At 43.4% G+C, this 25,464-nt stretch overlaps 1 protein-coding gene across 1 annotated transcript in view; it reads left to right on the top strand.

Moving 5' to 3' along the window:
• ADAMTSL3 (ADAMTS like 3) overlaps positions 1-25,464 on the top strand; it is a 526,198-nt gene that overhangs the window by 109,092 nt on the left and 391,642 nt on the right. The window contains 3 exon segments of the mRNA XM_079912635.1: positions 548-706; positions 10,071-10,174; positions 13,712-13,837. Of these exon segments, the coding sequence (XP_079768761.1) occupies positions 548-706; positions 10,071-10,174; positions 13,712-13,837 (389 nt within the window).

Below are 25,464 nucleotides of genomic sequence, written 5' to 3'. Positions count from 1 at the left end.
CATCTGTCCTCTGTATCACATTCATCGAGGGCATTTATTCAACTTGTTCTGTAATTGTTTGGGAACTTTATGGAAGATGCATAAGTATTCTAGAGGATACTAGAAATTTGTGTTTTTATAATCTACTTCTTAGTGAGGAGTTGACAGTAGTACCAAAAGAAACATACTTTTTTTGGATATAGTTAATTCGGTTGGAAATTACCTGGACATTAATGGAGCCTAAGTGAGGGGTCCTATAGAGAACCTTGGAAAATTAATCTGCATACTGATACTGCATCTTTATGTTCCATATAGACACTCATTCATTCTGTCTTCCATCCATCCATCCGTCTACCCATTCATTCATTCCACAAATATCCCTTGTAGACCGGCGGTGAAGGGAGCCTCTAATAGATGATGAGTGCGTGCAAAAGAAGTGTAAGGTGGGATCCTGCCCCCTAGAATTTATGCCAAGAAAAAGCAATGACTATTTTCACAGAAATGCTGACTATTTCTTTGTGCTGTGTTTGAGCATCACAGTTCTCTAAAGGACCACTTTGTCTCTTAGCATCACCTGAAAAAGCTGGAAGGCCGCCGCCTGGATTACGATTATAAAAAGAAGCGAGTAGGTAAGATACCAGATGAAGAAGTCAGACAAGCAGTAGAAAAATTTGAAGAGTCAAAGGAGTTGGCTGAAAGAAGCATGTTTAATTTTTTAGAAAATGATGTAAGTATTTAAACCAAACAGGAGACTTTAATGTGAATGAAAACATTGACTGTATGACTAGGGTCAGCATGTTGAGAAGCTCTGGAGCCTTAGTTGTTACATAGTTTCCAGAATTTTCCATAACCATTATCTCCTGCCTAAGAAATAGCTTCAGATACCCAGCAAGTCCTGACTCAAATCTCAGATCTGGAGAAGTCCTGTTGATCCTGGAATTGCTTCAGAGATGTGCTCGGGTTGGCCCTGGGGAGGTGGGGTTGTCTTAGAAGTGCATCGTAGACCAGCCTTTGTGTTTGAGGCCATAGCATTGGTGGTTTTGCAGGAGAATAGAAAGCCCAAGTCATGTGGTAATTTGCAGTTTTGCTAAGACTGTGAAGAGCGCTCAGTGAGGCAGATGTTTGAGGAGGAGCAGCTCTCTTGGCTAGTGGGAGAGCCTCACTCATCACCCAGCTCTCTGATGCCTTTACTTGTCATAGTGAACCTTTGGGATATAAAAGCATGACCTAAGTTTTTCAGCTGTACCATAGTGGTGCTTGTGAACTTGGGGATTGTGAAGGTCTTGACACATACCCCTCAGAAATGCTAACATCCTATCGTACCGTGACTCCTGCCACCAGCTCTTATTTTATTTGTCCAAGTAAAGTTAGATTAAATGTAACTAAAGAGGATGGTAACCCCCAAGTGGGCACCGTGAGGGCTGAAGGCCACCCTTCTTTGCCTTGGCAATGAGAAGTCACTTGGCATTTTTTACTGCCTGATGGGAAGAGCCCTTGGCCACCTGCCCCGTTTGGAGTTCCCACCCTAAGTCCAGCTTCTGTGATGCCACGAGCCACCTCAGCCCAGCATTAGCTTCGGACCTATTTGTTGGACTTTCAAACCTGTTGGAACAAGTCAGAGGGTTTATTTTTCTGCAACCTGTGTTCCACTTCTAATAATTGATTAAAAGGTACATTGAGGTCTTGCATCTTTCAAGTCAAGTCAAATCAAATGTACTGAGCACCTTTTATCTGCGATGGTGTTGTGGGGGAATTACGTCCACTGTTGACGAGACATTAACCCTGGAGGAAACAATGTGAAATCCCCATGATTAAACCTCAGTACCAAAAAGTGCATTCTATTATGCTTCTCCTTTAAATATCTTACCAGGTTTTTTTTCTTTTACATCTTATGAGAAACGGGAAGAGGGATGACAGTTTTCCCTGTTTTTCTTTGTTGTTTGCTTTCCCTTAAAAATAGAAATTTCCTTGAAATTATCCCCGAGCAATAGGCCATTTGGTTTGGTTTTGTCTTGGATTGCCATATTTGATTTTTTCAAGTGTGAGGTATCAGATGCATGTATTCCTTATCAGGCTGCAGCAAACATTGCCCTTCCAGTCCTGGGTACTTTAGAGGTAGATTTAAACTCTGAGGTTGAATCTCATGTGTCAGACGTGCTGTCTAACCCACGCGCTTTATGCATGACCTTTATTCATGATCTGTGTTGAGCTGTTGCAAAGTACTCCATCAGGGAGGCCTGTCTCAGTTGCTCTGGTCTTGGCAGTTGACCCAAGAGACCTCCGTTTCCCTTCAGTATCAGTCAAAATGAGAAATGATCCCTTCCTTATAAGAACTCAGTCATTTGTCCATCTGTTGACAGTGTTCTGCTTGTCACAAATGAGTTAACCCCTGCCCACCCCACCCTGGGAGAAGTAAGAGCTAGCTTATAACTCAAGCCCCACGGAGGTCCTGGTGTTGGCCCTGCAGAGGCATGAATTGCAGTGTTTCCCCTAAAGTTTCCTGGGGTGGGTGGGGGGTGCCTTCATTCAGCTCTGAGGAGCATGGGCTGCTCCCTCATTTTAGGGCCTGGGTCCACGTCTTTCACTGGCAGCCATGGAAACTGGCCATTGAGATGGGAGGAGACCAGAATAATGAAACGGTGGAGGACTTTCAAAGGCTGCCTTGGAAGTAGGCTCCACCTCTTTCTCTTCCCACCTTTCCTAGCGCCATTTTCAACTGTAGTGGTTACCCTGCGTGCCGTGGTTGCTGATTCTCAAGATGATGGCAGTGCGAAGGAGACTGATGGTGGTGAGACGAGGATGACAGTGATGAAAGCTACCATTTACTGAGAGACTTATGATAGGGAGGCTGCTCTTACCTTTGCCCCTCCCAGGTTTATAGTTGAGGAGACTCACAAGTTATCGTGGAAGCTCCAGAAGACTGCCTTCTTCCTCTTCTTGGGGTAACAGCAAGTAGACCTAGAAAGGGACAACCTTGTCTTTTCCCATGACAGTGTCTGGCCATATCCAGGTGGTCTGGCAGTCCTGTTGATGAGGCAAGGTCTAGAAAATGTTCTCCAGTTCCCCTTGGACCTGACATGCTAATACTGAAACTGCGTGGTGCTTGGGGATAAATAGTGGGTGTGACTTATCAGGGGAAAGACAAAGAAGCAATACATGGTGGGATGAGGCATGCTTTGAACCCTCAGGGCTGTCCTTGACCCTTCTCCAGCAACCAGGCCAGGCCCAGTGGCTCTGCAGCTCACAGAACCCTGCCTTCCTGCTCCCTCTGGGTCACCAACCTCATGTCCATCCTTCATCACTCAGACTTTTGTATCCATGTCTGCTTTTTTTCATGGTGAGGGAGCTCTGAATGAAGAGCTGTGCTTCAGCATGGCTGGGGATGGCTGGGTTTTCATCCAGGAACTAAAGATGGCTGGGATCTGTCTAATTCCCAGATTAAACACAGTGGGTCTGCAGGCCCTGCCTTTGCCCAATGGATTGGACATTCCACCTGACCTGGTACCTGCTAGAGACCAGGTATATGCCTGCTTCTTGAGGACAGACTCTGTCAAACACGTGGCCTCAGGGACATGGTGGCAGGCGGCAGAGGCCCTGGCACTTTCTCCAAACACAAGTGGGACATGCTTATCTCATGTGGGCTACAGGTTTGGGGTATCCGTCAGAACTGATCATCCTTTTGGGTTCTGACTGATTGAGGAATTGACACAAAAACCAGATTGGAATCAAGGGGAAGCCCTTTCAACTGATGAGAACACCCAATGACTGTAAGATACAGGCCTCCTGGTCACCTGTGTTGGAGGGGATGGCATGGCCAACCCACATCCCGATTGCAGTCTCTGCTCATAGCACCCTCATTGGCAAAAGCCTCCCCAGTACAGAGCCAGCCTGACTCACACCCAGACACAGGCTGAGATCCACGGCCTCTGGCCATGCAGAGCAGAGAACTCATCCTACTAATGAATGAACATTCCTCGATCTCATCCACAGTAGGAGGAGTGAAGCTGGACTGGGGAAAGGGCTTGCAAGTGTTCCCTCCAAAGAGAAAGTGAAAAGCAGAGTAGCGTGAAGGAAGGGAGACCATCTGAGGTGGCGTGTCTGAAGCTCTGGGGCCACCTGCCCAACTCTGTCTGGCGCTAACAATGCAAACCCCAAAGTCTCACTCTCCAGGCAACAGGCGGTATCTTCTCCAGCCCTCACGTCCCATAGCCCTGGCTCAGACACGATAAAAGCTTCACCAGATACTGCCTACAAAATCTGTCTGCCAGAGATCTGTCTGGTGTGAGAACTCCAACCGGAACTAACAGGCTTGGTCTTTCCCGGGTCTCCAAATGCAGATCACGCAACTCTTCCTAGGATTTTCTAGAGGTTTCCAGGATGTGGTTGTTCATCTGTCCTCATATCTGCATTCTCCCAACTGAGAGACAAACAGGGCAGCCAAACAAGCATGACAAACCAGCCTCCTGCCTAGAGGACAGGACCGTCTGGAAAATCGAGTGGGCAGCTTGGACCTGGGTCCACACTGGCCTCCAACTACTTACCCCAGACCTCGTCTAGACCTTAGAGCCACCTTCAGGGAGAGTGAGGTGGGCAGAGCAGAAAAGCTGCTTCACAAACCCACTTTCTTCAAGAATACAGACCCCAGGGCCAGGCCCCTCTTGCTTTTCCAGCACAGGGTCCAGTCGCCCTGGGTGTCAGGGTCCCCTAATCTCACCAATTGGACGGATCACTCCTCCTCCTGTCACGTGGAAAGAAGGAAGTGGTGAGAAGGCCCTGAGTTGTTTACTCCAACATTCATTCCTAAGGGAAAGTGGCATCTGTTTTTCTACCTATTTTTGGCAGAGTTGGGGATGGGGTAATCAAAGAGGAGGGTCTCCTTTGGCGCCATGCTGTCGTCCTTCGGGGTCTTGTCAGTAAGTGCTGGATTGGAGCCCTTGAGCATCACATCACCTCTTGTCCGGAGGTGAGTAGCTTACTACTCTACACGCAGATGCAAGCCAGCAGGTGTTTTGGTCCATGAGATTTCCCAGGAGCCCAGAAGGGCAGGTCTAGGGCTGGTTCTTTCTGCTGTGCCAGGCTGGGATGAGGCACCCAGAGCAGCCCTCCCCTAGGAGAGGGGCCCCTTTGCCCCCCACAGTTAGCTCTGAGGTGGGGGTACAGGATATTCAGCAGTTGCTTCCCAGTCTCCACCGCCATTTCTTGGGAATGCTAAATCACCCCTAGGCCTGTTAACACTCTCCTCTTCTGTCTTCGCAGAGAAGTTTATTCCTCACGATGCGACATAATGGAATGTAGGTCTTTGACGTTGGCAGGGGCCAGAAATATCACACAGAAGATGCCATTTCAGACCGATGAGTCCAGGCACCTGCAATATTCTCTAAGCTCTCCTGATACAAACCCCCAGCCTGGGGACCCTCCCTCTGTCCATGGGCTCCCAGAACAAGTGGAATTACTAGATTCCGGATTCCTGGGTTCTTTCCATTGGTCTAGAGGGGTGTTTCCCAAAATTCATTCCATGGGATGTAGCGTGTGTTGCGTGAATAATGTCTTTATGGTCAAATAAGTTTGGGAAAGCCTGGGTTAACCAAAGTGAAACAGGTTTGCTTTATCACAAGACTTTTCAGAGTCTTTATATGAATATATGAAAAACTAATCTCCAAGAGATTCCTAAAAGAGGATACACAAGGCAGTTTCTCAAATTTATTTGACAATTGCACTCTTCCACACCACTGTTATTATTATTATTTTATTATTGACATATCAAGGGACTTGTGATGTATCGAATAAGGCATTTAGGAAGTGTTGGAATAGTAGAAAGAAAGCACTCCCGACAGAGAGTGAAAGACCTGAAACCTGCTTGTGGTTTTGCCTCTGTTCAGGTATATGCCCCTAGAAAGTCACTTTCACCTTTACAGTGTCAGGCAAATGAACCCCTGCATGCAAGAAATTCTTTAGAAGTATAAAGTGGAGAATAAGAGTGTAGAGGATTACTATCCATGTTATTAATTTAATACGAATTTAATGGCCTGACTCAAACTTTCTCAGAAACTCTAAATAAAGGCCTTTGCCTTATTGGAAAAGGCATCTGTTTAAGACCAGACTGCAAAATTCCTGAGAAATTTTCCTCCAGCTTCTCTGAGGAATCCAAAAATAGTGGAGTCTTTGATATGACAGAGCCAGAAATCAGTTGGATTACCACAATTCACGTCGAAAGTGGCCTCCATTGGAAGTACGTCATTTCAGTTGTGAAAGGGGACAACTTGCCAGGTCCCAGGAGATGCACGTTTCTGCATTCATGCATGCTGTGTGTACTGTATATTCCAAGGATCTGGGCGGGGCATTACCTATTCACGTCAAGTTCTCTCTGTTCTCCCCGTGGTCTTCAGAGTGTGCCTCTGTGCCCATTTACCTGGCTACCGACCAGTCCCTTGGTAACTGATTGTTGGAAGGTCTGAGGAGATTTCTCAGCCCTGCTCCTTCTCTCCCACCCCAATTTCCATATCCCTGTTGCAGAGAGTTGATCTTAGAGGGCCTTTACTATGGAGTCCTTTGAGCCATTCTTCCTTTGGTACAACCAAAGTTCCACAAGCCCCCTCAATGGCTGTTGGTCCACAGGCTCCCCCAGTGGCTCAGATCCCACCCAAGTGTCCCTGGACACTTTCCACAGCTCTTGGGAACTTCTCCCGCTCTTAGTCTCTGCCCCCATCCCCAGAGCTAAGGTACTTCCAACAGCCTCAGTGGGTTCATTAGCACCATGAGTTTGGTTCCTATGAGTCTCAAGGTAACAACTCCCATCACCCATAAATAAACAGGGGTCCCTGACCAGAGCTAGTCCCATTGTTAGATTTTGCTTCATTTGAGAATAGGCCAAAGCAGCTCTGAAATGGCAGTGTCCTATTGCTGCTGAATCATCACAAGTCTGTGGCTTAAAACAACACAAATCTATTATCTTGAAGACTGGAGGTTGGAAGTCCTAAAATCAAGGTATTGGCAGGGCTGAATTCCTCCTGGAGGCTGTAGGGAAGAACCCATTTCTTTGTCTTTTCCAACTTCCAGAGGCCACCTGCATCCCTTGGTTCATAGCCTCTTCCTCCACCTCAAAGCCAGCAGTGAAGCATCTTCAAATCTCTCACTCTGGTTCTGCTTCCACTGACGCATCTCCTTTTCTTACTCTGACCCTCCTGCCTTCCTCTTAAAGGACCCTGGAATTATATTGGGCCCACCCAGATGATGCAGGTAATCTCCTAATCCCAGATCCTTTACATAAATCACATCTGCAAAGGCCCTCTTGCCATCTAGTAACATATTCACAGATTTGGAGAAATAGGACTTGGACGTGTTTGGGGGCCACTTTTCTGTCTACCAAAAGCTCTTCTGGTTTCATGGTTCCATGTACCTCCCAGGTAGTGTCATGGTCCTCACCCCGCCCGTTTGTCAGCGAGCATTGCCTTTGTCTGGCCTCTGCCTCCTTCACCTCTAGCTGCCCCATAGGGAAGTCTGTTTGCATCATGAGTTTCTCACTTGAGGCGTCTGAGCTGGGTGTGACCTCATCTGTAACAGCAAGTGCACTTTACTTTCAGAGACCGGAGCTAATTCTCTGGTAATTCTGTTCCACTGTGTGTGTCATGGGAACCCTCGCGGGGTGTGAGGTCACACTTTACTCTCAAGACGGCACCAGCCAAGTGGCAGCACAGGTCTCAGGTGGCAGTGGAACTAAGTTTTTCTTCTCATCCCAGGTGACGTTTCCTGCTTCAATAGATGAATTTGCCAAATTGAGTGGTGTGGCCAGTGGAAGAAATGTTTTACCTTCTGGACAGGTTTTGACTCTTGCCAGGCCTGGGTTTATTGCAACCTTGATTCTGCCAGTCCAGGTATTGAATTCTCATTGGGGTTTGGGAAGCAGAGGCCACCTGCATACAGCTCACTGCTCATGGCCTGGGGACAGCTGGAAGCTTCCATTTTTCTGGCAGGGAAAGGCAGATAATCCACTTGGGGCACCACATGGCTTCACTGTCAACAAGAGACTTATAGCTTCATAACCACCTCTTCAGCAGTTGCATTGAGCACCTACTATGTGCAGGCGCTGTACAGCACTGCTGTTGTCTTCCAGGTTTTAAGGGAGCCCAAGATCCATTTCCTTCCCAAAGTCAGCCATCCAATGAATCCAAATGCCTCTCTGGAGTACATAATCTAGTATTTTAGCCACATCAGAGATGACAGCTGGTGATCCCCCCTCCCAACATCAAGTGTGTTTCAAGGAATATTCATTCAACTACCTTTCACTGTTCCCTTAAAAGTTATAAGATGTCAAGCATATTTCAAAGTGGGTATTAATATATAAATTAACTTTACTAAAGCTAGAGACGTGTGGTGCAGATTTTAACCAGCACACAGCTCTTACACTGTAAGGAATCCATAGCAGATTCTACTGTGATCCCGTTAGGCTGTGGCGCTGGACTTATTTAAAAGTACGTGTAAAAGCCAAAGAGGTGAAACTTAAGAAATCCTTAGGATTTTGTAGGGGCCAGGCTGTCTTTGTTTTGTTTATTGAGTTTTTGGAAATTTAAGGCTAGGCTTGTTGCTCTTCCAGCCACAGAGTGTGGTAAAATAAATGTAATACAGTGGGATTTCATCTTGCAGACGCTGATCACAATATGGCTCAAGTGGAAGTCCATGTATATCTTACATGAACATGAACCCCTGTTTAAAATGGTGTACGTGGGCAAGGAAAATGAAAGTATAGACAGCTAAAGCACAGTCGATAATAGCAAATGAAAATAGCTTAGATCTTTGAAGGCAAAGGAGTCCATGATTGGTTTTGCAGGGTGAGGGTGTAAGGGTGAATAAACAGGCAGACTTTCCGCTAAGCTGATTAGCAAATGAAGTAAGGAGGTGATGCATAGACTATGGGGAAGCTTAGGAAAGAGGGGGATTGATTTTGATTTGTGCCTTTGTCTGGTTCTGGAGTTCACGGGATTCACGCTGCCTCCCACCCCCTCCCCGTCCCATCACCTCAACCCAGTGGTCCTGCCTCTGAGGCTTGTGGAAATCAGCTTAATGAATCCTTTTCTGTAGCAGCCCCTCAAACACGTAGGGAAGCAGGGAAGGGAGCCCCAGTGCCCTACTGGAGATGGCTCTTCCTCAAATTATGCATCCCCAGGCCTTCCAGGCTTTTTTATGTAACGTAACTTTTTCATTTTAGTTTTTTGCGTCCACTGTAATTTGGTCACTAATTTCATGAATGTCTTGGTTCATGGGAAAGAGAGCTGCCAGAGTCTTTCTAGTTCATTCCTTTGGGCTGTTTTCTTCAGGGAAATGATTTTGCGCTGATAGCCACAAAAACCTACAGGGGGCAACAAAAACATATAGGGGGCTGGCAAGTCTTGGCCTGGTGCGTGCCCTGCTTCCTGGCTTCCCTTCTTATCTGAGAACAGCTTAATTTACTTAGTTTCTTTCTTTTTTTTTTTTTGTGGTACGCGGGCCTCTCACTGTTGTGGCCTCTCCCGTTGCGGAGCACAGGCTCCGGACGCACAGCCTCAGCGGCCATGGCTCACGGGCCCAGCCGCTCCGCGGCATGTGGGATCTTCCCGGACCGGGGGACGAACCCGTGTCCCTTGCATCGGCAGGCGGACTCTCAACCACTGCGCCACCAGGGAAGTTCTACTTAGTTTCTTGATGTGACTTAGCTAGAAAGTGCCCGTAGAGACACTTCGCTAAGGAAGCAGTTCATTGACTAAACCTTGGCTTCAGTTGTAATTGGAAAAGCTTTATCTCTCCGTTTTCAGACCCATGAACTTTATAGCATAAACATCTCCTGAGAAGATCATCTAATTGGAAAAGTAGACTTTTTTTTATTGAGTTAAATCAACTTCATAATCACAAATAAATTTGAACATGTTTTTCCAGCATTTATAGCTCTATACCATGACCTGTGTGATCATTACTTCGTGATGAAATGAAATGAAATAGACCAGAGCCCAGGCAGACAGGGCGCTTCCCTGCAAAGCCGGGTCTTTGTTGCTGGTCTCTTCTCTTTCTGAACACTACACAGGCGCTGGCCTCCATGGAGTAATTTTCCACTTCTGCTGCAGGTAGAACAAGTCAGCCAGTTGGCCGTGTTTATAGAGGCAGCTTTAGACTATCACAAACAGTCCACAGAGATTCTGCAGGAGCTACAGAGCAAGCTACAGATGCGGTAAGAGCCTTCGCATTCATTGTAAGCCTAGGGCTGCAGAGTTAAAATCAATCGAAATCAGTCTCTCTCTCTTTCTCTCCATCTTCCCCTTCCCACTGCCCCATTCTGTTTTGAATTTTCTTCAGCTGGCTTTCATGGTTGGGTGTGGGATAGCACTGAGATAATAAATACATGGCTTTGGCCAATAGGACAGAACTGGGAAAAGGGATCTGGAAGCTTTTCTCCTTTTTCTTTTCACTCAAGCCCTTACTCATGACCTGTGTTTAGGGCAACCAAAGTTGCTCACTTGCCTTCGAATTCAGCCCTTACAGAGCTGTCCTGGCTTCACTGCTGACTGGATGAGGGTTTAGCTGAGGGTGGGATGGCATATACTCCCTCCCCAACATCTAGGGATGTCGAGAGGAGTGAGATGATATTCAGATAGTATGTAAATGTCTCGAAAAAGATGTGTTTTTACTTCACCAGCATAAATACCAGCCCATGTTCATAACATTGACTCTGAGAGCTACTGAAAGAGTCGAAAATACCCTCTGAATGGTCAAAGAAACATTGCTGGGTTCCCTGTGACTTTACTGATAAGTGTATTCTCTACTTTTCTGAAAATTAGTGATATATGTAGTGTGCATGGTAAACCTATTAATTAAAATACTGGGTTAAAAAACTACCCTAATTTTTGACCAGGTTTGATAACAGAAAATTGTTTTACACAGGATGATTATAATGAATAAATTTGGAGAGATTTTTGCTTAAATCAATGCAGTAATTATAGAGGGAAGACAAAAGGTATGTACAGTCTCTGAACTATCCACTTTTGTAGGCAGGTAGTTCATCTACTGCTCACATGAGCATCTTTCCTTAATTCTATCTTTATATGAGGAAAAGGAGAAGGAAGCTAACATTGTCGAGTGCCAGTTCATCCCTGGTACTTGCTAGATGCCTCAGAGACTTTATGAGAGACAAATACTTTACAAATATAGGCATACCTAGGAGAGATTGGGAATTTGGTTCCAGACTACCACAGTAAAGCAAATATTGCAATAACGTGAGTCACACAGAGTTTTTGGCTTCCCAGTGCATATAAAACTTATATTTACACTAAACTGTAGTCTGGTAAGTGTGCAGTAGCATTGTGTCTAAAAAAAAAAAAAAAACAATGTATATACCCTAATTTAAAAATACTTTATTGCTAAAAAAAGCTAACCATCACCCGAGCCTTCAGCAAGTCCTAATCTTTTTTGCTGGTGGAGGGTCTTGCCTCAATGTTAATGGCTGCTGACTGGTCAGGGTGGTGGCTGCTGAAGGCTGGGAGGCTGCGACAACTTCTAAGAGAAGACAACAGCGAAGTGTGCTGCGTTGATTGACTCTCCCTTTCACAAATGTTTTCTCTGTAGCAGGCAATGCTATTGGATAGCATTTTACCCACAGTATAACTTTTTTCAAAATTGGAGTCAATCCTCTCAAGCCCGGCTGCTGCTTTATCAACTAAGTTTTATAATATTCTAAATCCTTTGTTGCCATTCCAACAATCTTCACAGCATCTTCACCAGGAGTAGATTCCATCTCAAGAAACCACTTTCTTTGCTCATCCATAAGAAGCAACTCCTCATCTGTTAAAATTTTATCGTGAGATTGCAGTAATTCAGTCACATCTTCAGGCTCCACTTCTAATTCCAGTTCTCTTGCTATTTTCACCACATCTGGAGTTACTTCCTCCACTGATGTCTTGAATCCCTCAAAGTCATACATGAGGGTTGGAATTCTTCTTCCAAACTCCTGATAACATAGATATTCTGACCTCTTCCCATAAACATAAATGTTCTTAATGGCATTTAGACTGATGATTCCTTTCCAGAAGTCTTTCAGCTTACTTTGCCCAGATCCATAAGAGGAACCATTATCTATGGCAGCTAGTGCCTTATAAAATGTATTTCTTCGAGAATAAGATTTGAAAGTCGACACCACTCCTTGATCCATGGGCTGCAGAATGGATGTTGTGTTAGCAGGCATGAAACAACACTGATCTCATTGTACATCTCCATCAGAGCTCTTGGATGACCAGGTGCATTGTCAATGAGCAGTAATATTTTGAAAGGAAATCTTTTTTTCTGAGCAGTAGGTCTCAGCAGTGGCCTTAAAATATTCAGTCAGCCATGCTGTGAACAGATGTGTTATCATCCAGGCTTTGCTATTCCATTTCTGGAGCACAGGCAGAGTAGATTCAGCATAATTCTTAAGGGCCCTAGGATTTTCAGAATGGTAAATGGGCATTGGCTTCAACTGAAAGTCACCAGCTGCATTAGCCTCTAAAAAGAGAGTCAGCCTGTCCTTTGAAGCTTTGAAACGAGACATTGACTTCTCCTCTCTAGCTATGAAAGTCCTAGATGGCATCTTCCAATAGAAGGCTGTTTCATCTACATTGAAAATCGGTTGTTTAGTGTAACCACCTTCATTAATGATCTTAGCTTGATCTTCTGGATAACTTGCTACAGCTCCTACATCAGCACCTTGCACTTTTATGTTATGGAGACGGCTTCTTCCTTAAACCTCCTGAACCAACTGCTGCTAGCTTCAAACTTTTCTTCTGCAGCTTCCTCACCTCTCTCAGACTTTGCTGAATTGAAGAGAGTTAAGGCCTTCTCTGGATTAGGCTTTGGCTTAAGGGAATGTTGTAGCTGGTTTGATCTTCTACCCAGATCACTACAACTTTCTCCATATCAGCAATAAGGCTGTTTCACCTTCTTACCATTTGTGTGTTCATTGGAGTAGCACTTTTAATTTCCTTCAAGAACGTTTCCTTTGCATTCACAACTTGGCTGTTTGGTGAAGAAGCCTAGCTTTTGGCCTCTCTTGGCTTTGGACATCCCTTCCTCACTCAGCGTAATCATTTCTAGCTTTTGATTTAAAGTGAGCAACATGAGACCCTTTCAGTTGAAGACTTAGAGGCCATTATAGGGTTATTAATTGGCCTAATTTCTATTTTGTTGTGTCTTAGGGAATAGGGAGGCCTGAGGAGAGAGAGAGAGATGGGGGAACAGCTGGAGGTGGTAGCTGCAGCAGTCAGAATACACACATTTATCAGTTAAGATTGCCGTCTTACATGGCGCAGTTTATTACTACTCTTGTAATAATAATTACAAGAGTATCATCAAAGATCACCACAACAAATATAATAATAAAGAAAAAGTTTGAAATATTTTGAGAATTACCAGAATGTGACAGAGATACAAAGTGAGCAAATGCTTTTGGAAGAATGGCACCTATAGTACACAGGATTGCCACAAACCTTCAATTTATAAAAAACGCAATATCTGTGAAGTGCAATAAAACGAGGTATATCTGCATATAGTTGAAAAACTACATTTGGGATATCAAAGCTATCACTTTGGACTACTCACGAATCAACGTGTAAAAATCACCCCCTTCACGACCATTGCCTAGGACCTAAATTTGTAGGCTTATTACAGCAGAGCAAACGCAGGCTTGGAGGCTTTGCTTTCGTCATCAGCTGTCTGCCTGACCTTCAAATCTGTGTTACAGAATATCGGCTGCATCCAGCGTCCCCAGGCGAGAATACAAGCCACGGCCCATGAAAAGGAGTCCTAGTGCGCTCAATGGGGTATCCACCACCTCTTCAGCAAAGACAACAGGTGAGATGACCATTCTGTGGGTGCTGTGTGCCCTTCGGTACAGCTCTGCTGGAAGCGTTTACTTACTGCTTATTGTTGTATTCTGTGTGATTATCTTGAGACCTCAGATTTCTCTCTTATTATTTGGCGAATTCCCTTTTCCCCCTAGTAATGCCCCTTTTCGTGCTTCCTTGTTTCGAGTACTTATATCAAGGAAGAATTCCATCACTTTACTTATTGCCTTCTAATGTGTCAAACCTTGGCCATAGAAACATCATGCTACATTAACCTTTATATTTACATTTTTAACACTTTCCAAATATTTTACTAATTTTAAAAAAGTTTGAATTAGCATATGTTGAGCACCTGCTACGTAGTAGGCACTGCCTTCAGTGCTGCATCATTATTTTTTAATTAGACAAATGGCACAAATATATTCCTAAATAAAATGATCAAACTGAGAAAAATAAAATTCAGGTGGTATAAATCATGCTCTAGTTTCCTATGATCACCCACTCCATCCCAAGCCCCTCTCTAAGAGTAGCCATTGTTAAAAATTTGGTATGAACACTGTCATATCTATTTATGTGCATAGATAGATACACGATATACACACCGTTTTAGATTTTTTGCTGTTTTTTAAATACAAGATCATACTAGATGTATTGTTCTGTGGTTAGCTTTTATAAATGTATCACTATTTCTTGGAGTTATTTCCATGTCATGCATATAGATCTATCCCACTATTTTTAAAAAATTTTTATTGGAGTATAGTTGATTTACAATGTTGTGTTAGTTTCAGGTGTATAGCAGAGTGAATCAGTTACACATATATATACATTCACTGTTTTTTAGATTCTTTTCCCATATAGGTCATTACAGAGTATTGAGTAGAGTTCCCTGTGCTATACAGTAGGTCCTTGTTAGTTATCTGTTTTATATATAGTAGTGTGTATATGTCAATCCCAATCTCACATTTTATCCCTCCCCCGCCTTCTTCCCCCTGGTAACCATACGTTTTTTTTCTACATCTGTGACTCTATTTCTATTCTGTAAAAAGCTCATTTGTACCATTTTTTTTTAGGTTCCACATATACGCGATATCATATGATATTTGTCTTTGTCTGACTTACTTCACTCAGTATGACAATCTCTAGGTCCATCCATGTTGCTGCAAATGACATTATTTCATTCTTTTTCATGGCTGACTAATATTCCATTGTATATATGTTATCCCACTATTTTTTAATGGCTTCATAGTTCTCCATTATATATACCATTTCCCCATTAATGGACATTAAGGTTGTTTCCAGTTATTTGCTAAAAAGAATGTCCTTTATCTGCCTCCACATGCTGATGGGCAAGTCTTTCTTGGAAATGAAATTACTGAGTTAGAGTGAATGCATTTAAGTGATCGTAGATATTGCCAAATTACCTGCTAAAACGGGTACACTACCATGAATGGAGCAATACATGCTTCCCCATACCTGTGTCATTAGACTTCAATTTTTGCCAAGCATTAGTGGATAAACAATGATTCTTGGTTCTGTGCACAACTGTTAATTTGAGATTCCATGTTAGTTTGCCTATGGTGCCGTCTATTACTGCTGCCTATTTTCCACGGTTTTGAGGGATTAGGGATGCTCCGCTGCGTGAGGTGCACTGGTTTCTAGTTGTCTGTCTGGTTACATTCCTCATGGCACTGTTTCAGGTCCCTGCACGCAATACTCCTTCCTGGAGGCAGACGCCTGGGCTCCCAGGTACTTGGTACAAAGCCAGGATGGGAGGACTTAACCAAGCTGCTCTTTTCCCAGAATGCCAACCAGTCATCCAGCTCCCCAGACCACTTACTCTGAGTTTTGGGCATCCTCCAAATCCACTTTTGTTGCATCTCTCTTTGGGAACCATTTTGAGCTTCATTTCCTCCACCTGCTGCTTTCCATCTTTCAGGTATTCCTTGTATTCCTCATAATTTATGGTCTACCAACAGTGTTCATTCTTGTTCATCCACTGTGTGGAATTAAAGACATACCCATTTTATAATCATTAGTGATTCGATACATGAAAGGAAGTCTGCGATCTTGCACTCAGTCTGCTGGATTAATGCAAACTTCAAGTCATTCAGTGTCATACGTCCCACTGGCTGCATCTCTCTGCTGTTTGTTACCCAAGATGGCTTTAGGTGCTAAATGGATATAGAGCTGGCGAGCCTTGAATCACATCATGAGAAAATTATTCTTTTTCTCAGTTCTCTTTTAGTCATTCTGATTTCAAGGAGATAAAGCTACAGCTTTGTGCTGGAATATTTTTATGTCCAGCTTTAACAGAGAAGATAGACCTCAGGCTAAAAGTCTTCTGCAGGCAAAAGTACCTACCTTGAATTTAATAAAATTGTCTAGTTTTCCTCATAATTATGCGCACGGTTACGGTCTCTTTATAGCATGTAGTATTGCTTTTCCATTTACATTTTGATGTAAAGTTATATTTAAAGTTATTTGAATAAAATTGATTTCATTAAAATAGTATCAAGAGGATACTCAGGTACAGTTCTCTGGGAAGTTCTTTTGTATTGTATTAGGGTAACACTGGTTTCTGTTTAAAAAAGAAGAGACGCCCAAAGTACAACGAATGCTCGACAAAATAAGATTTTCTCACTCATGCAACAATCCAGGGAGGATATTCCAAGAGGATGGGTGGTTCTCGTCCGTGGAGTCACTCAGGAGACACAGCTGATGGTAGCTCTGCCATCTTCGTCATCCTGTGGCTTCCAAGTTGTCCTAGTTGTTGCCACTCCAGCCAGAAGGAAGGGGAGAGAGAACAGAAGGCGAGGCTAGACATTTCCTCTTAAGCCAGTGAGGCAGGAGTGACACATTCACATTCCAGGGATGAGAACTCAGATCCAATGACCACAGGTCGTGGCAAAGCAAGTTGGGAAGTGCAGTCTCTAGCTGGGCAGCCATACCTAGTTACATCGGGAAATCCAAAGCAGCCAGTAGTCTATAATAACGATGGCATTCTGCTGGACAGGAATGGCAAGGACTATGTCAGTGAAAGAAGATTAGACCCTGGTTCTGCTCCCTTGGAAGGTGGCAGGAGGAATCACTCCTGTCCTTTAGCCTGTAGGTCCCTAGATTTGCCTTCTCAGAAGTCCTTCATGGCTTCCATATCTTCACTTCACATCCGGAGTGGCCTTTGGAAACCTGCCTCCTGTGAGAATTGTGCTTACTGCTGCTTAGGGGCCTTGAGGGTTCTTCAAGTTTCAATAGACGCAGATGTTTTCAGGTTAGACCCGCACTTCCTTTCACGATTCAATGCCTCCAAAAACGGAATAGCTTCTGATCTGTATCTCCCAGGCAGTTCCATGTGCCGGTAATCACATCCAAGTTTCTTTCTTAGATGTAGCTGTTAAGACTGCCTTACTTCTTTCCTTTCTTGTCTAACCTTTCTTAACTTACTGAGGCTACCTCGAGGCCATCTGAAACAGCAGACTTGAGTGAGAAGGCAATACTTTTAGATGAATCTTTGCTGTGGAACTAGGTGCCTTCACTGGGTTGAGAGAAGTCTCTGAGAATGATTTGGAGCACAACCTGCTGATCCTCTGTTCCTTGGGGTACAGAAGCTTTTCTAATATGCTGGGACCCAACGTCTGATTTTTCTCTCTTCTCTTTTATCTTTGCTTGCAAACTGGGCAGTTCTTCTCTTTCGTATAATAATTTGCTAGATGTACCAAGGATGGGAGGTAACATCCACTAACATTCTGTTTTCTCCAGTTCCTTCCTTTAGAGCCCCTGGTATGTGGTATGCTTTGAAAGTTATCATAGGCAAAAGTTTTACCATATGTTTTTCCACACCCTAACAAGGGTCACCAGCTTTCACACCGATTATATCTGTTTCTTCTTCATCACTACCTGGCCACTGAGTCAGAGCCACTAATTTTAGCTTTTATCATGACAATACCCCACTTCTGGTACCAGTTTTTGCATGGTAGTTAGGGTAATAGTAGTTACTGTCATACAGAAACTCAAAGAGAGCAATGGTTCAAACAAGATAGAAATTAAGAATGGAAGTCCAGGGCTAGAGATTTCCTCTTAGGGAAATGAGCCAAAGGTGGTTCACATCACTTCCACTCCCATCCCACTGGGGAGAGCTTAGTCACAGGACAACAACTAGCTGCAAAGGCTGGGGGGGAGGTTAGCTGGAGAGCCACATCCTAACATTATATTACTGTGAAGAAGGAAAGAGAGGGTTTTGGTGGCCAGCTTGCAGTTTCTAGCACGAACATCTACTACAAATATGTTGTGGAAGAAAATGTCTGACCCCACATAATTCATTTCTGTTAGAATGTGGTACCATGTGCAGGCGGTATGGGAACGTACATTAGGATAATCTAAGGGTTAGCAAGCTCTTTTTGTACTGGGACAGGTCGTAAATATTGGTTTGGCCAAAAAGTTCGTTCGGGTTTTCTTACGAACAACACGAACGAACTTTTTGGCCAATCCAATAGTTTACACTTCGTGGGCTATGTGGTCTCTGTTGCAACTCCCCAACTCTGTTCTGGTGTGAAAGCAGCCATAGACAATATGAAAATGGATGGGCGTGGCTGTGTTCCATTAAAACATTACTTGGCCTGAAGGCCATAGTCCGCCAGCCCCTGGGGTGACTCATTGGGAAATCAACTTAGCAGTATATATCAAAATTAAGAAAAATGTTTATGTACTCTCAGTGGCTTCATTCCTGGAAATGTATCCTAAAGAAATAATTTAAGCAAAAGCATATTCCTCTATCTATTACAGTACTATACAGAGGAAGAAAAAGTTGTTAATGGGAACAGCCTAATGACCAATATTTATTTATATATATTTGTCAGTAGTAGGATAATGATTAAGTAGGCAGTGGTATATCAAATGGGGTAGTATGCAGCTATTCAAAGTTACTAACACGGAAATTAGGTAGTAGCATAAAAATGTTTATGGTTTGATATTAAGTTGAAAAGAAAGACACAGAGTTATAAGTGTTCTATGATTACAACTTTGTAAATCAATATCTGCATGTAGACCAGGCTAAATGGTAGGATTATGGGCAATATTTTCCTGTTTTCAAGATATTCTCTAAATTGCATTTCAGTAAGAATATTTGAATAAACAGAAATGTATTTCATAATGAGAAAATTGATGGCTTTTGAAGAATAGGTGTACTTCCTTCTTTAAAGAAAATTGTGTGCCCCATTATATTCTCTATTCTCCCTGCCCCCAGGAAGCTCAATGCCAGATGTGAAGTTCAAGCACAGCAGTCATTAAACTAGAGAATGGACTTGAGGATATCGGGAGGGGGAAGGGTGAGCTGTGACAAAGCGAGAGAGAGGCATGGACATACGCACACTACCAAACGTAAAACAGATAGCTAGTGGGAAGCAGCCGCATAGCACAGGGAGATCAGCTCGGTGCTTTGTGACCGCCTGGAGGGGTGGGATAGGGAGGGTTGGAGGGAGGGAGACGCAAGAGGGAAGAGATATGGGACCATATGTATATGTATAACTGATTCACTTTGTTATAAAGCAGAAACTAACACACCATTGTAAAGCAATTATACTCCAATAAAGATGTAAAAAAAAAAAAAAGCAAAAACTATAAGAATAAAAAAATAAAATGACCGCAGCTAGTGCATGTGCCCTCCTCCCCTTTGTCGAGGGGGACCATGCACCCTAGTTTGCTTGGGACAGTCCCAGTGTATGTCTGTTGCTCTAGTATCATTTTTAATAGTCCCCTCCCACCTTTACTCACAGGTTCTCGCGTTTGGATGAAAATATGTTGTGTCCCTACTTTTGATGGCTTTACTTTTCTATTTCTGGTTTGTAAAACCTCTATTCTGAATACATATGTCATTGTAATCCATTTCAAAATTTCTGTTTAGAAAGAAGCTGACTATAAACAAACTAACTAAAAACTTTGAAAATGAGTCCCAACTCCAGCCCACCTCCCTCCCTGTATTATATCTGAATGAAGCAGAATCAGCAGACCCTAGGACCCCAGGACTCAATCCCTACCCCACCTTCTCTGCCCTTACAGCCTGCATCCAAACAGGGGGGTAGTTCTTGGAGATGAGGCCTCCAGTCAAGCTTCCAAGATACCATGCTCTCATTTGCTATGAGAGAGAACTCAGTTTTCCTTTGATGAAGGTGTTTTCATCTACCTATACTAAATTTGACCTCACAGACTGGCATAAAATAAAAATGAAAAAGTATTTTAATTAAAGTAACATTTACGGGCATAAGGACATAGCATTTGAGTACCAAAAATAAGCCAGGTATTATTATTTGATGCTTTATAGACATAACTCATTTCATACTCGTAACAATATTGCGAGGAAGTGATAAAAAATAAAGCAGTAATACATAATAATTTAACAGTATAGCAGTTACACGTATTGGGTCCTTACTAGGGGTCAGGTCATGTATTAAATACTTCAGACACATTTCTAGTACCATTATTATGCCCGTTTTACAGATGAGTAGGTGGAGGCTCAGAGAGGTTAAGTGAGATTTCCCTGAGGTCACAGAGCCTGTAAGTAGCAGAGCTGGGCACTTCACCTTAAAGATTTTTTGTTTTATATCTTTAAGAAAGAATACTGGGAAATGTTAGCGCATGTTCAAGAGCCTCGGGAATGATTTCTTTCCAAGATTCTTGATCAGAGGGAATTGGGTCAGCAAGTGGTTGCAAAGGGAGTCTGTTGTATGCATCTGACTTGGAAGAAGGAAACACTGATAGGACAGTGAGTTCCTTGGCTTCCTCATCCAGACTGTGCGTGTCCGTGTTTACGTCCCCTCCTTCTTGGCCAGTAGCTCAGTCCCTAGGCAGATTAAGTTGTTAGAAGGGTGATGGTCAGTCAGAGATCACAGATGTGCCAAAGATGGCCTTGAAGAAGGCTCAGTGTCCACAACTGGATTCTCCATTGCGGCCAACTCCATGACATGCCTCTGCCTTTTCTAGGCTGCCTCTAGAAAGTTCCCTTGGTGGTAGCTTTCGTCCCCATTTCAGCATCGGGCTTCGTTGATTTGTGGGGAGAATTTGCAAATGTGCAGAGATCTTGTACTGTTTGTTTCAGAAGAAAATGGTATTTTTATAGCCTGCATTAATGGGAAATTACCTTCCATTAGGATTCTGAATGATTTGCACATAATGTTTATAAAGCGAAGGAAAAATGTCAAGCATTTCACTAACAATTTAAAGCAAAGCTCACAGGACTCTGCCAGAAGTGAATTCCAAGAACATTTTCTTCATCATTTCTTCTTTCGAAAGAAAAAAAAGGGAGATGAAAGGACATAGATCAATTAGGCAGAATCCGTTGTGGGACTGAGATGGAATCTTTGATAATATCATTTCTAGGTACTTAGGAGAATGAATGAAGTGAGCCAGAAATGGAGAAGGGGTGGTGGTGGGGGGGGGGGCGTTGGAAATCACATCTTGAAATGATGGATTGCAGACAAAAATCCAAGTTTAGGCCCTGGCTAGGAGAAACCACCGCCTGTCCAAGCCCCTGAGTGTGGGGTCATGACGCCTCAGCAGCGTGTGCTGCCTCTGTGTCCCCAAAGAGAAAGGGAGGCCAAGAAAAGTCTTCGTGCTAAAATGCGTGCCTGGGTCGTTCCCAGAAAACCCTTGGTTTTGAGGAAAGTAGTGTAGGAGCTTGTGACCTATGCGCAAGTATCTTCCCTACCCTGGGTAAGTTATCACTTGCTGAATTCTAAAGGTAAAGACTAGAAGACAGAGTATCTTCTACATTTTTTTAATCAACTCATTTCTTTGTGAAGGTTTTCATTTTCACTGCTGTTCTTAAAGAGGACACCACTTTATATAATCACAGCTGAGGGTTCATATGGACCAAACTGAGACGGACGTTAAGAATGTGGAAGGCTGAGATGAGTGAACAAATGTGGTTTCCAAATGTGTGCTACAGGCATTTCAGAGCGAGGCAAAATAAATCTCTCCAATGGCTCATATTAAGACATTCTAACTCCCCGTAGGTACAAAGAGACTTTTATAAATTCCTTCACACTTCTGAGGGGGCTTGGATATAATGTTTAGAGCCTAAGTCGTTCCCCTCATCGGAGTGAAATCTCTAGGATTACATTAGAAAATAAACATTTATTCAAAAGTAAAGTGTGAAGTGTGAAACTTAAAGAAGACGAGCACTCTGTAAATAGAAATAGATGTATTTTTAACCTAAATTTCCAAAGAGGAAATTAAAATTTCACACAGCAGTGACAATGATGATTGCTCAGTCAGCAGCTATTTTTCATTTTTTGTCTTCTGTCCTTTCCACTTTTTTCTTGTTTTTTTTTTTCCCCCCTGCCACCAGCCCTCCCCCAATATCCATTTCTGTATATGATCGGTAGTGGTTCAGAGTCAGAGTTATAGACAAAGAGAAATAAGCAAAAAACAGGAGCCCCACGTTGGAATTCAGACTCTGGCACTCATTCGCTGTGTGACTTTGGGAAGAGTTTCTTCACATCTCTAGACTGATTTCTACTTGTCCCTAAATGAAGTGATTGGACTTAATACATTCCAAGTTTCCTTGCCAGCTCTAAATTCTGTGGCTGCAATAGTTATCTTTTTTGAGTGCTCAGCATTCGTAAAAATTTGAAAAGTGCAGATTGAACATTTTTATATTTTCTGTATTTTAAAAAATATTATTAAAAATTAAAATGTGAACTCTGATGAGTATTGTTGATCAGTAGTCATCGATGTGCGAAAGGGGAAGAGAGTCCTTGTTTTATTTTTCATCTCAAGGAAGCTTTAGAGAGAAAGGTTTTCTCGCTGCAGGGAATGGTTTCCTGTAACTCTTCTAAATAGTCTGCAAAAAGAGTTTTTGAAAAGCCTGTAGGACGTAATTTCTAACTTAGTTGTAGGAATTTTAATACTTCTTGGCTGAAATGGTTATATTGTCTCAAATGCGTATTTAAAAATCTTAGTATATGTTCTACAATGGTATGCTTGGTCTTTAAGCTGAAATTTAAAATACCGTTATCTAAATAGTAAAAAAATAGCCAGTAGAAGTCAGTTTCCAGGGATTACAAACAGGGCAGCCATGCACCGCAATTCCAGAGGACTTTTCCTTTGAATCCTGGACTTGTTTGTGATACCTCCTGGGCTTGTCGAGTGGGTGTGGCCTCAGGTGCAAACCCTGATGCCAGATCATGGGAATGAGAGACGTAGGAAAGTGTAAGAAAACAGTGCCAGGCCAGTGAAAGATGTCTGACGACAGACCGCCAAGTCAGGAGCACCACAGGCAGAGGAGTCTGCAGCCACCTAGAGAACACTTGCCCTGTCCAAACAGCAGCTGCTTGTTGCCTGAGAACGTGGACCTAGGATAGCCAGCCTTTATGATTTTCCAAGAGAAGCCAGAAATCATATATTTATGTGCAATCTCCTTATTTTTAAAATCTTGTCAACTAATCCACACTGTACAAAGCAAGGAGCAGGCCAAGCAAAACACCATCTGCAAGCTGATCCGCATGCCAGTGGCCAGGAAGCCACCTCTGATTAAGGCTGTCATTTGTCTTCCCTTTTTCCTTAGTTCAGAGTGGCAGAGCCAACCCACAAGCACTGGACCTGGCTGTAGTCGAGGAGTCACCTCCCAGGAAACTTTGTTAAGTAAATGGGCCGTGGCTTCTGAGAAATCTGCAAAAGTCATCTCCGTACACAAGGGAAAGCTTTGTAAGGGGGGTGGGCACAAACTTTACTAGTTCAACCCATCTCATATAACCTGTGTAAGTGGTGGAGGATTGGTATCAAGGTAAAAACAAATTACACATGCTTATTTTTATAGATTGTAATGATTAAGCTTGAGTTCCATTGACAAGTCATTTTAATAAATCACATCTCCTATGGATAAATACAGAGTTCTTATTTCTAGAAAGGTAGTTCATAGACTTTTACTAGACTTTACTTACTAGTTTATTACTTAACTGTCTTAGCTTGAGCTGCTATAATGAATACTAGACTGAGGGGCTTAAAACAACAAACATTTATTTCTCACAGTTCTGAAGTTTGGGAAGTTCAAGATCAAGGTGCCAGCAGATTCGGTGTCCGGTGAGGGCCCTCTTCCTGGTTTGCAGATGGCTGTCTTCTCGTTGTGTCTGTACACAGGGTGGCACTAACCCCATTCATGAGGGCTCCACCCTCATGACCCTGTCACCTCCCAAAGTCCCCACCTCCAAATACCACCACTTTGGGGATTAGGACTTCAACATCTGAATATTGGGGGGACACAAGCATTCAGTCCATAGCATTAACCATAGATTAATACTTAAAATTTTCAGGTAAGGAAATCAGGGCCCAGAGGTGACCTAACCCAGAGCTAGAACCCAGGGATCTGAAGTTTTTGTCCCATATGTTCTTACCAAATGGACAAAAATAGTACTTACAGATGTTGAACAAAATGGGTTTTGTGGTATTTATCAGAGTTATATACCAGTGCTTTGTCTGGGTCAGCTCAAGGAAAAGTGTTAGCTTCAAAAAAATTTTTGCTGCAAGAGCTTGAGATTTTAGATAGGAAAAAAAAAAATGACACCTTTTGAAGGGAACTTGAACCAGATATGCTCTTTCTAATTCAAGAGAGATGGTGTCTAATATGTTGGGCATGGTGCCTGGCCCATAGTGCACACTCGGTGTTTGAGAATGAGTGTGAACCAGAAATAGACTCGGAAGTTCCAAGTTAGTGTTTTTGCCCCAACACGTTAAGAGATGAACTCTCTAGTTAGATGGTACAGGTATAGTAAGTCTCAGGGTGATTGCCGATTTTACCTGTTCTCAGGTACCTTCCTCTCTGTTCCTTAGCTGCCCCTGGGTAGCAGAAGTCATGGAAATACCTCTGCATTCCAAATTTGAGACCAGGAAGTGAGCAGAAAACAAGCTCACCCAGCCAAGATAGGTGTCACCTGTCTTGGTGACAGTGGGCTTTGGAGTCAGAGGAAGGGCCAAATTCCGGCTCTCACCTCTGGGTCAAAATTCTGTCATCAAAAGAACAGGAAGTATCACCCCAACTGCATAGGGTTATTCTAAGGATTAAATTAGATCACATAAATAAGAGGTGCTGGGCACGCGCGGTACTTGCTGCAGAGCAAGAGCCCACGACACAGCAGCTGTTAATGTTACATAATTGGTTATCTGATTTCCCAGCCTACAGCAGACTGGAAGCAGCAGATTAGAAAGGCCTTGGGGACTGCTTTCGGAAGGCCCACTGTCGGCAGGAAAAAGTGACAGGTCGCAGCCTGACTACAAGGGAGGCAAGAGAAAAACTATAAAAAGCAGGAACAAAAACTCAAAAGGCACAGCCGTCTGGGGCATTTACTAAAAGACAAAGAGCCCTCCTCAGGTCAGTAGCTTCCGTAGACTCCATGCCTCGTACCCTGATAGGCACTCATGCGGACAGCAGTTGTGTGAATTTTCCTTCTCTCTCCAGCCCCTTCCCCACCCCAACCCAAAAAATAGGGGTGGGGGTTGTAGCTTGCCTTTCAGTTGGGATGCTCTGACCAAATGCTTCCAGGTAACGAAATCCACAAAGTCAGGGCCAGCAGAGAAGAGAGTACAGTGGGCTCCTTTGGTGATCTGGAAATTAGCCAAGTTCAAGTACCGCAAAAGAGCTGTGATTTTTAGTGCTACGGAGAGA

This window comes from Stenella coeruleoalba (assembly GCF_951394435.1).
Source record: "Stenella coeruleoalba genome assembly, chromosome: 2".
NCBI classification, from domain to species: domain Eukaryota; kingdom Metazoa; phylum Chordata; class Mammalia; order Artiodactyla; family Delphinidae; genus Stenella; species Stenella coeruleoalba.
This window is presented reverse-complemented; position numbering and strand designations above follow the sequence as displayed.